The sequence below is a fragment of the Telopea speciosissima genome, chromosome 2, assembly GCF_018873765.1.
Source record: "Telopea speciosissima isolate NSW1024214 ecotype Mountain lineage chromosome 2, Tspe_v1, whole genome shotgun sequence".
Classification (NCBI taxonomy): Eukaryota; Viridiplantae; Streptophyta; class Magnoliopsida; order Proteales; family Proteaceae; genus Telopea; species Telopea speciosissima.
Window position 1 is genome coordinate 82,152,274 of NC_057917.1, and position 12,659 is coordinate 82,164,932.

The 12,659-nt window shown below is 39.0% G+C and overlaps 1 protein-coding gene across 2 annotated transcripts in view; it reads right to left on the minus strand.

Moving 5' to 3' along the window:
- LOC122651639 (mediator of RNA polymerase II transcription subunit 14-like) overlaps positions 1 to 12,529 on the minus strand; it is a 38,573-nt gene extending 26,044 nt beyond the window's left edge. The window contains exons 1-4 of one of the 2 annotated variants that reach the window (XM_043845108.1): positions 12,210 to 12,529; positions 2,955 to 3,998; positions 2,569 to 2,666; positions 706 to 880 (exon numbers count right to left, since the gene is read on the minus strand). In XM_043845108.1, coding sequence (XP_043701043.1) covers positions 706 to 880; positions 2,569 to 2,666; positions 2,955 to 3,998; positions 12,210 to 12,419 — 1,527 coding nt within the window. In that variant the 5' untranslated portion in view covers positions 12,420 to 12,529. Of the gene's footprint in view, positions 1 to 705; positions 881 to 2,568; positions 2,667 to 2,954; positions 3,999 to 12,195 lie in introns of both variants that reach the window. The other variant, XM_043845109.1, reaches the window with a different exon arrangement.
- Positions 12,530 to 12,659: the final 130 nt, after the last annotated feature.

Below are 12,659 nucleotides of genomic sequence, written 5' to 3' on the forward strand. Positions count from 1 at the left end.
CTGAACCCATTTATAATCCTATTAAGAGCCATATCATGATCATCCAAAAGAACGGCTCGCCCATCAGCAAATGGGAAAATTGCAGGGCTCACCCTCAGATGCAGAAATTCTCTGATGTTCTATTTATCTCACTCCATATCACCAAAAGTCTAACAGCATACATCCATTCCCTAAAGAGATGGTCATCACTGCTGTAAACAATTTTCAGACACTTGTCTCCACCCTACCAACCCTTTCAAATTTAAAAGCAATGATGTTCTTATTTGCTGAAGAAAGAACATTGTAACTCATTTTTGAGTTTCCTGTTGCCTGGTGCTACCACTAGTGCAGGGTGCGGGAGGGGCAAATGTACGCAGCCTTACCATCTGATCCAAGACACTAGGGATGGTCGGCTATGGTTTTTAGCAGATTCCAGTTTGATGGTCTTGAACATTCAAATAAAGAATTAAAAACAATTTTTCATGCCTTTTTTTATATTTTGGAAAACACGTTGAAACCAAATCATTTGGATACATTCCTGTTCTCGAAAGAAAAATGGGAACAACTCAAACGTATCTAGATTCTAAACACCACTTAGCTGAATCATGCATCCAAACTTAGTGCTCTCTTTCAGAAAAAAATTAATTGGTGAGTATGCAGACCACGCACTGAGAGCATAAAGAGAACGGGTATAGTTAGCTAAAAGCAATAGGGAAAAAAATGTACCTGGAGTCCTAGAAACCTGCCAATTGATGCAAATAGGTGTAACATACTTCTGCATCTCAAGTTAACAAATACTTCAGCTGCAGACATGCTACCCTGGTTTAGAGCTTCTTCACAATCTAACAAGGCAGATGGCATGAGAACATTTCTGGGAGCTTGGAGAAGAAAACGCCCATTCCTGCAATTCCAGAACAATGTCACATGAAAGCAGAGGACGTATGTGTGCATGAACACCAGAATCTACTTCAGCACAATGCTTCAAAACCTGACCCACAGGTTGTGCAAAATTGGGTTCCAGGTCCAGTCAACCTTTTTTGACCAACAGCTCAAAAGCAGGTTTACCCAATTATATCAGCAAATGGCAGTTAATCTGAAAAGGGAATATCAGGGTTGCAGGGGAGAGAGGAAATCACATAAGAAGAAAGGAAAGGGGGGGGGGGGAGAAGAAAATCACACAATCACTTTGGCCATGCAGGCTCTTCACAAACTCAATTCATTATCTCCAATCTAACCTTGCTAGTTACAATCATGTATTTAAAGATTTTCAAACAACTTATAATCCTAATCGAAATCTAAAACTAAACAGACTTTAAAAGTGACTCCATATAAATCCAAATAATAAAGAAAACCACAAAAGACTCGTACGACTCATACTCAACCTCTACAAGAAACCCAAAGTAAATAAACTATGAATGCCCTACTAGATCCAAACACTCAAAGTGAACCCGGTTCATCTTCGTCTGGATACCCAAATGGATTTGGGTCGGTCCAAGGTAGATTATCTGCGTCAGATAAGGAACAAAGCCACTGGCCAGCACTCACACCAAACTCACAACATGAGAAACTTCAACTCAAATTTTCATTCCATTCTACTCTCTGATTTCATCAGCAGTACATGTAAATAAAAAGACAAACTCCTAACATAGTAATAGAAACTCAATTCAATATGGAAGCTTACTCAACTAGGAAATAACTCAAATAAGAAAACTACCAAATAACTCCTACCCAATCTACCCACCATAAGAATATAAAATAAAATAAAAGACTGCTCATATGTAATCTACCAACCCCCTTTTGACCAAAAAACAGAGTTGTGCCAGTTGTGTGTCAGCTTGGGTATCCAAAGTGGGTCGCTCCGGTCCAACCATGCTACCACAACTGCATCAATTACTCCCCATAATCAGGTGCTATCTCTCCTCGATCATCTCTTTTTACTATTCCTAATATTAATCTTCTATCTATTGTTTCCCTCATAGTCTCTTTCTGCTGGTTATATTGATCTGACAAACTGACTAGGTGCTTGCTGATTCTGATCTTCAAATCTGGTCATCAATATTCTGTTAGTATCATTATAGATCAGTTTGACAGTTCTGATAATTTGTTCCTGCGACCCCTTCTCAGATCTTGAACATAGCTTAAAATATGTGCAGTTTAGGAATCAAGTATTCTCTAGTTTTCACTTGCAAGATTTTTATATAGATTTATAGGCGTAGACGCATAGTATTCAGCGTTAGACCAGATATCAGGTTGGTCTGACCTCTACTATGTGAATTGTCTGAATTTCTCAAAATTGACTAATTCTGGGACTACAAGCTTCTTAAAGATCCTGGACTGTCAGTTTGGTTCCAGCACCTCTGATTGCTTCCAGATTTTTTTCTAGAACGATGAACCACATCATCAGCTCTTCTAAGACATCTTCTTTTCAATTTTGATGCCTACATAGATCATCATATGGCATGTCACTTAGACACTTAATATAGCTGAAGTTAAAGATTTCTCTCTCAATTCAAATAAAAGAATGATAAGAGATAAAATACATTAGACACTAGAAAGGATAAGCCAACAACAATGGAACAGGGGACAAACCTGATGTTTATTATAAGGGTTATATATGATGATCCATACGCCCGTACACGCAATACTTCATCTCCTCCATATTCCCCATCATCAAACTTATTATCTTTCTGCAAACAGAAGATTCATATAAGACAACATTAGTCAAAGTACAGAAAAAGTACATACAAGAAACAAGTTTACTGGAATATATGATGAACAGTCCAGAAAAAGTACATCAATTAATTAAGTTTAATCTCATTAAAAAGATATCATTTTCAGGACACATAGCTATGGACAGACTATAACCTTGATGTACACCACATATATAGCTAAGTAGGTCCATAGTCAGAGGTGTATAGAAGTTGCTATTTTAAATGTCAGAAAGAAATACAATATTATTTATTTCTTTTACTAACCCTTTTGGAGTCGGCATCAAACTCGTCCGCATAGCACTGAAGAAGAACATCACCTGCAGTCTGACAAATATGACCATTTTTACTCAATTCCCTATGGACTTTGAGAAGTCGTGTGTATCTGTGGCAGGAAATAGCTCCCAGAAGCAACTTCTCGACATCAATACAACTTAGATTGAGGGAAAACTCTGCCTCGTTTCCAGTATGAGGGTCTACAACAAATGTACTATGAGAACACTTTATCTGCAGATCTTGTCCGGGCTCAATTTTAATGAATGGGCATGACACTGAATCAGACCCTCCGGTGTTCTTGTCAAAATCTAACCAGTAAATAATTTTCACTCCAGGAGTTTTCAAACCAGCCGAATCAGTTTCCCCATCTTGAGCCAACCCATCAGATATGAGCTCAAAACGTATGGCATCTTTCCACCTTCCTTGACGAAGCGCTTGTACTTGCCTTATCACAGTATCCATAATAAGTGCCACACACAGCTCATGGAGAATTGAGTACAAAATCATGAATGGGCTGTCCACTGCAGCCATTCTGCGTTCCAGATCATCTCCAAGAGCATGTCTCCGCAATTCTTCAAGCTTCACAAGCCCACTTCTCTCACCCACAAGAAGTTCCAAATGTAGTATTCTCCAAAGTGATAAATGTCCACGATAACCAAGAGTAAGGAGAACCTTAAATTCCCCACCGACACATAGAAGTGCGGTACCATCAGAAACTTTGATTTCAGAAATTTCTTTGGGGATTTGAGCTTCAAGCAATTTAGTTCGCAAAAGTGTGTCTAACTTCTTTAATGCTGGCTTGTGCTGATCCTCAGTTAGGGAGCTCTGCATTCCCACATCTTCTATACATTTTGGTAAGCGATTATAAGTTCCTGTTAGCAGAACTTCAATAGCAGATGGAACATCATAAGTAGGAGCACGTGCTTGTTGCAGCCCCTCATGCATGAAAAATAGTGAATCTGCAGCTTGGGTGAAGCATGTATCATGGCTTGAAAGAGTAGATGCAAGCTGTTGACAGTACTGAACCAATGGAACCTGAAAAGGTCAAGAAAGGGGGTGTACCCGGATTAAGCAGTTGAGTCCATGGACTTAAATTAGGTCAAGAAATAACAGGACACCATATATAGAAATTTGCCTGGCTGAAACCACGTCAACTCATTGATCAAACCCATGTGAATACTTCTGTTAAAACAACACTCTTGTTAACAAAAAAATTATTTTGTCATATTTTCCTGATTAAGTGATTTGTTATTATGTTGCTTTCAATAACATTCACAAAATATATTTTCAACTCATTTATTATAAGCTTACTATGATGAGCTTTAGGTGGACACATTAGATTTTCAGGCTTGTTAAGGATATGTGATGTAGATCGAAACACTGGGCTGTATGACAGCCGCAGGAAGAAAGGAAAGAGGGCAGCAGCTGAACCGATGTCCAATTCTGGACCTGTTTGAACCAGTTGGCTGGCTGGACATTTTCAAGCTCGCATGAGCTAGACAGTTCTTTATTTAGTTGCTTTAATTAGTTGCTTTTATTCCTAACTGAAGTAGGAATTGGTTTTAAATTGTTTTTAATTTCAGCAAAGTTGTAAGAACTCCTATTCCTACTAGGAGTTGGTTTCTACTATTCCTATGAGGAATTTTTTTTCAGTTTATATATACATTGTAAGGCTGCAGAGCCAGATATGTTTTGATTAATAAAATTTGAGATTGCCTTGCTGCAAGAGAGCTGTGTAATATAGTGGGTAAGAAACCCAGACCTGAGATAGGTCAAGTTATCTTCAATTTCTTCTTCCTCTGCTCTGTTCTACCACCAGCCACTACTTGTGTCTGATCCTTGTTCGATAGCTTTGACTGTTGTGTATTTGATTTCTGACTTCAAGAGGATATATTGTGCTTCAACCTATATCAGATCCCTAACATCAGGTAAGGTCAGATAAGGGTTTAAGTTCAGATTTATCAAGCCAGCAGATGCTCTGTTTTCTACCCTATTTCAGCACAGTTTGGTTTGTGAATTAAACCTGAATCCATAATCCGATTTCCCTTGGCCTTTGGGATATCAAAGGGTACTCCTAGAGGGGCACTCGACCTTGTTTTTTGAGGGCATCAGATCAGTTTCTTGGTTGCTACTTACTAATCACCTCAAACCTGCAAATCTGAGATATCAGAAATTTGATTTCCCAATTACTTTTAAATCTAGTCATTAGATTGGAACCATATTTTGGGGTCAATTGAGTCTATCCTAGGGTGAAACTCGACTAGAGTTTTGGGAGAATCTGTTGGTTGGATTTAATTTAATTTCAGTTTTCCATCTCAGGGATCTCTGCCTATGCGATCACCATTTCCTAATTACTCCCAAACCGCTCATCGGATCATTCCCATCTTTGGAGGGGTTCTTATCGTTCCTATTAACTATTATTTTCTAGAGTTTGGTGTTATTCTGAGAGGTTTGAGTTTTCAGTCAATTTTCAGGTGGGGTTTTGTCTCAGGATACTAATGGGAGGGTTTTAGAGTTTTTCCTACCTACGCCCCCCCCCCATCAATATGTGACTTATATCCTTCTGTTTACATAGAAGTGCAGAAGTCCATTTGAAGTCACATGAAGCATCCCCTAGCAGGTACTACTGTCAATTGTTTCTTCAGTTGAACGTCAATAACATGGTAAGGAAATATTTAAGAAGCATGTTGCTCATTGCTGCATGAGAACTATTTTCTTTTCCCTCCTCAGTGAGGAAAGGAATGCTTTTCCCCTTAATCCTTACGTGTATACAATGAAAAGATGCAGGCAGATCTAAAATATCCAGATCCAAACGCCGATCTGGGTCCATATCAGGTTATGCCCAAGTACTTTACTGCTTTTTGATTCAATAAAAGAAGTTATTAATCCAGTGGGTGAGCCTTGGCGAAACAGTTAAGTTGCGCTGTTGCAACCTGTTGGTTGTGGGTTCAAAACTTGGAAACAGCCTCACTTGCGAAGCAGGGGGTTAAGGTTGCGTACATTTGCCCCTCCTAGACCATGCAGTAGCAGGAGCCTCATGCACTAGGTTGCTCTTTTTTTTTTTAATTTGTTATTAATCCCCCATAAAAATGAATCTAATTATGTTTCTTTTATAAAACCTTTATAAATAAGTTATTGTAACAACATTTTGGCCGACGAGACCATGGAATATAAATTTTCAAAAGTTGTGCGCTTGTACACCATGTGGATTGACGATATGGATATGGATTTCCTAAATTAATTAAGTGTGCTTAATCCTTTCTTTGCTTTCCAATTGTTGTTCCTCCTTACTATTGCTTATTGTTAAGTGTTATGTTTAGTATTATTAGGTGTTACCATTATTCTAAGCGTATATTTGGTACTAGGTAGAGGTTTATGCCTTTATGGGTAGAGTTGTAATTAGTTTACATAATAAATTGTTCCTCTAATGTAGTGTTACATTTGAATAATCAAACTAGGAGCCAAATAACCAGAATCTGCCATGAACAGGGTAGTTCGAATAGGTCAAAATAGGTGGTTTTAGCTAAATTAGGGTTAGGGTTTAATGGGACCTAGGGTTTGATGGTAGGGTTATGCTAAGTTGATGTAGGGAAGTCTTCCAATGAAGGTCTTGTTAAGTTTTAACAAGTCTAAGCCTTTTAATTAGAATCGGCAGCAAGGTCAGGGTTAGGGTTTCGGGTTTTTGAAAAGAGGAAAATATGGATTTTTAGAGTTTATGATGGTCAGATGAGGGAGCAACATGGATTGAGTTTTCCCTAGTATGAGAGGAGAATTCGATCAAAGTTTTGTGTGATTTGGCTGGCTGGTTTGGTCTGGGCAGAATTTAGGTATTGGGAAAATTGAAAAACATAAGGGGGAATCTTAGGGTTTGAGTGTATGGAAGGTTAGAAGAAGAATTGCAGGGATTGGGGATGATTCAAACTTACTATAGATAGTTGCAGAATTCCCTTGGCAGCAGCTTCTTTGATTGTAGATCTTGAATAAAAATCAAAACTTGAATATAACAACAATGGAGAACAAAGAGAGCTTGCACGAACCACCCGGGCTTCACACCACAAGGTTTCGATTGGATCAAACACCAATCCCATCAGCCTTAATCAAACACAAGACAAAAATCTTCAGTGGAGAAGAAGCGCAGCAAAAAGCTTTTCATTAATCAAAATTCGTGTTCAATACTTGCCCCCATTTCAACCTTATATAAAAGACTCAAAAATAGAATCCTACACTAAAAAGGAAAGGCCTAACCCAATCCTTAACCTATTAGGTAACCTAAACTGACTAGGAAACTGAAATACTGAAAGAAATAGACTCAAAGCATGGCTGGACTTATAGAGTCTTAATCCAGCCGAACTTAAATAGTCACATGACCACTTAACCAAGTCACATGATCACTTAAGTGATCACATGACCACTAATTACATAAAAATAAAACTAAGGAATCCCGTATGCAACCTAATTACCCATCTCTCTCTCTCACTTTCGCATCTTCTCTTCTCTCCTTCTTCCTTGCTGGTTTTCTAACATTTGATGTCATTACATGGTATCAGTGCAAGGTTGATCAGTATATTCTTCAATCCTTGCTTTGATAATCTTCAAGGATCTCCCCTCTTGGCTTGCAGCAAATTATGCTGCCCTATCTATTATATGAAACCCTAATGTCTTGTCAGTACATGAAAATAAACTAGGGTTTTCTTTGATTTATGATATCTACATGAAGAAGATTACTAGCTACAGTTATTATATGGAGTTGTTTCGTTGAGTTTTATGAAGATTGGCAGCTGGTTTACTCCCTGTGGTACACTGTTTTCTGTCTCCTTATTGTCTGAATCAATATCAACTATTACTCCTCTTATGGTCATCAATTGGATCTGAGTTTTCAAGGTATTGCTAGCCCTACCGGTAAGGTCCTTCTACACTTTCTTGAGGCTGATCCAAGCCTCTGTTTAATCTGAAGTTTTTTTCTCCTTTGCAGTACCCTGTTTTGAGATGACTTCTGGCAGAAAGTATTTTTTAAGTTACTTTTAATGTGTCCCTCATATTTTAGTAATATATTAGGGCATTATTGGCTTTCATCAAAGGGTCCTTTGACCCCAATATCAGGCTGTTCTAAGAGCGGATTAATCTGTGGTATTAAATTTCCTTACTTCAGTTGGAAAATGTTCTGGCAGAATGGAATTCTGCAAATACTTTAAATCTGACCCTTCAATTCAAGGGATACTATGAGGACTTATTGGCCCTCGTTATAGGGACTTTCGGCTTCAATATCAGGCTGTTTGAGGTCTGGCTTTTCTATGATCTAATTTCTCCTCTAATCCAGATCCAGATATAATGCTGCAAACCCAGATTTCTATTGCTTACCTATTCTGATGGATTCTCATCAATCCTTTGCATTGCTTACCTATTCAGTTGACCGTCTTCGGCCTGCCAGAACATAACCCAGTCTTGTCACATCTTTAAAAATAGAAGAGGCTTCTCTCTTTTGTAACTGTGTGATTAATCAGTCCTACAATGAACCATTGGAAGTACTGAGACCGGGCTCATATTGGTTACAACTCTACTTGAGTCAGCTACCACTGCAACCCTCCCAAAATGTTAAGGATTGGTAATGCAGTCTGGAAAGAGTCCATTTGAAACAGTTCTTGGAATTCTTCCTTTGGTTTTTAAAACTGATTTTCAGATTTTCCTTAACCAGTCCTGGGTTTGTTGTACATTACTGCATTTTGAATTCTTATTCTGATTGGGTACTAAACCTTCTTAAATTTGATTTGAGATACCCTACTCTAACCATCATTATTAATCTTTACTATAGTAGCCAAGGAAGAAAGTTCAATACATGATGAGCCATATTATAGTTGAGATGAGGCACGAACTAAACATGCGACTGTCAAAGGGGTATACCACCAATCCAATAGTCGGTTTGACTGAAGTAGCTCTCCAGATGGCTCAAATGGACGATCGAGAAGGAATCCACTCCTTCAGAGGGCCATGTAAAGGACATTATTCTTAAGAACAACTATTATTGTCATTGTTATTGGTAATTAATTGTCACTAATGTTGTTTTTTGTTGTCATTAACACCTCATATGGGACTTCAAACCATCATGAATATTATCAAGGGCCATTGGAGGTCAATGGAAACTACTCTAATGCCATTACATGTGCAAAAAAGTCAAGAAGCCCTGTTAAGATAGATAATGTATTGATCACCTAAGCTTATTGACTAAAGGGTAACTTCTTATATCTCAGTATCTCATGCAGGTTTAAGGAAGGATAAGGTAGTGAATGAAATCACTTGCCTTAATGCAGATAAGAGACTAAGCATTCAGTGAATTACCTTCCCTAAAATTTGTATGACCTTTCATATTCATTACTTTTGGTTTTAAGTAATGAATGAGAACATTAATGATAAACGACATCATAAAATTTAGAGTAAATTACTCCCCCCCTCCCCTCAATTTTGCCCGAATGTCAAGCTCTTCCCCTGCATATTAAGTAATAGCTCTCCCCTCCCCTATAATCAAAAAATTCTATCAATTCTATCAACCGTACCCATCCCGTGAAAAATCGCTGTTAAGTGATGACATCACCCAAAATATATTCAATTAAACCCCAAAATGCCCTTATTTTTGTGATATTCCATGTTACATAAAAGCCCACTATTTCAGCCCATTTCTGCAAATCTCTCTCTACCTTCTCCTCTTTCCTCTTCCCTTCTTCGTTTACAGACTCTCATGAGCCTCTTTTCTCTGAATCTCTCTCGTCTCTTGGTTGAAGCTCTTTGTTCCTTCAAAGACGAGAGCCATGCGAAAGCATGTATGATGATGCTCTTCCCTCTCTCATGATTAACCATGGACAATCTCTCTCAAATGAGACCTCTTTCTCCAAGACAATGGAGATGAAATCAATGGACCCAACCCATCAGCTTCCCTGGTTTACTCTTCTTCTCTACATTTGCATCATCCAATTCGCAAACTCTGCCTTCCCATGTGGCGTCTGACCATCACAGAATGGAGATTCATTCTTCCATGAATATGGGTCAACAAAACGATAGTGATAGCAGGTCCCCCAGGCACAGTTGAGACTGATCATCATCTTTTGTACATTTTTACACACAATCCAAATGAAACGATCTAACTCAAAGAGGAGAGAGAGAAGTATTAACAAATGAAGATTCTACACACAAAAAAAAAAAAACAAATTATTTCGTCACCGATCCTATCTTCTTGCACTTCCAGACATTCAACATTCACAGGACGACCCGTTATAGTTCAGATTCATAATCATCCATCCACCATGGTTTCACTTTCAAGTTTCGAATCATTTCTCAGAGAACAAACAAACAACTATATATATATATTGAAAGAGGACAAGAATATAACACCAATCTCTTACTTTTAACACAGAAACAGAACCCAAAACGCAAACCAGATGATGAAAAGATCCCCAGGAACCAATCCCTTCTCTAAACATTTTAAAATTAAAAATTATACTTCATATGGTGATGATAATGAACCCTGATTTCCATTGCTACTACTACTACTTTGGAACTTGCAAAGGACCTTAATCTTAATTACATTACTGTAAACGTAAAACCCAGGTGCGACCATGATTCGAACCATGTTTGGTACCAGCTTTTGAGCCTTATCTGCACTCATGTCTTTCATGTAAACCCCATCGAACCTCAACCCCTTATCCACCCCGAATATAGGCAGGCTTGGGTGTACAGAGAAGGTCAAGAGATGCACCAAGCAAACACTCTTAGCCGCACTGAAGAAGGACGGCAACAGCGGCTCAGGCCATGCTCTGTTCCACCCCAACATCAGGCTTCTTGGGTTCTTAGCGAAACAAAACTTCACCTCGTAGGGTTGGAGGAGCAATGAGATCCGCTCGTAGACCTTGACGCCCATCTGCCTCAGCTGGAGTGACAGGGACCGGCTTAGAACGTGGACCAAAGTCCGCGCTTCCGCCACCGAGTTGAAGAACGATTTGACGATCTTATCTTGGTGTTCAATTCCCTTGAGATCCACCATTGTTCCTGGGCTGAAACCGAAATCTTTGGATGTTTTGAGTGGCGAATTGCTGCATAATTTGAGACCCGATTTCAGGTTGTGGCAGTAGATCTTGAGTTTGGTGAGCTTTTTCTCCAGCTCTGCCATGGAGTGCTTGAGCCTACAAGCTTCAGATAGAAGATATAAGAGGGAGAAAGAAGAAAGCTCGAATTATGTTATTCTTTTGTTATGGGATTTTCACAGAGAAGTTGAAGGCCATCCAAGAAGGATGGCTGGCAGACCTCATCATATCCAATGTCGTGGAGAATCAGGAAGCAACGCCGAGGTGTTGGTCGACGGGGAATATTGGTTACACTGTGAAACGTATCAGTCCTTCAACAGCATAAAACCATCACCGTCAATGGCTTCGACTCGGGTGTATGATCAACGGCTCCTCTCCTCTGAAGGAACGGAGAGCTTCAACCAAGAGACAAGAGAGATTCAGAGAAAAGAGGCTCATGAGAGTTTCTGTAAACGAAGAAGGGAAGAGGAAAGAGGAGAAGGTAGAGAGACAGTTGCAGAAATGGGCTGAAATAGTGGGCTTTTATGTAATATTGGAATATCACAAAAATAAGGGCATTTTGGGGTTTAATTGAATACATTTTGGGTGATGTCACCACTTAACAGCGATTTTTCACAGAATGGGTACGGTTGATAGAATCTTTTGATTTAAGGGGAGGGGAGAGCTATTACTCAATATGCAGGGAAGGGGCTTGTCATTCAGGCAAAATCAAGGGGAGGGAAGAGTAATTTACTCCAAAATTTATGCAGGATAAAAATTCTTCCAGCTAAAAAAATTTGTAACAAGCTACCAACCCTATGTTTTTTTTTTTAATTCCACACCTAACTTGGTTAACCATGCATACAGCTAAACCTGCAAGTCACATCCATGTCTGCATAACAGAAGGCTGCCCAATTCATTTGATAAGTCAATAGAGTCCAACACTTACATTATTTCAATCTCACTTGCAAGATCAGGTATCAACAAATATTAAACAACAATATCCCCCAGCTTTCAACATGGCCCAAACCACAATCAATAAATAAATAATCTACAACCAACTAGGACTCCTTTCATCATTAATATTCTAATTCCAATTCAAATTAGAGAGCCACAAATAATCACAAGAAAGGAAAAGCTTCACAAATCAAATAAGCTCAAAAAAGGGAGGAAAAGAACCACACAAGATGGAACTGACCTGCTGGCACCATTTGGCAAGAACATTGAGCCGAAGCATCCGTTGCCGAGTTTGCTGTATGTATTTGAGGAGGCTGATCTTCTTTTCTGAGTCCGACTGCTCTGTGGATTTTGATTTTTCCACCAAATCCTTGAACAAGAGGAATGCTTCCTCTGTTGCTCGACGTACTAGGGTCGAGAATTCGACCGTCTGCTGCCCTAGTTCAGCCATTTTTGCCTTCTCGAGCTCTGCAAGATCTAAGCTGAATATTTCATTGGAGCTAGGGTTTTGGCCTGCAGAGATCCCTGTGACTTCCTGGAAAATGCTGGGAAAGGCTGGAAAACGATCCTATAAAGACACAGATGTTTGTTTGGATCAGAATAAAGCCCTAATAGACTATTTTACAAAATAACAGGTGAAAAAAGTGACTTGATTACTGGAAAAACGACAGTAGGAAAGATTGAAATGGTT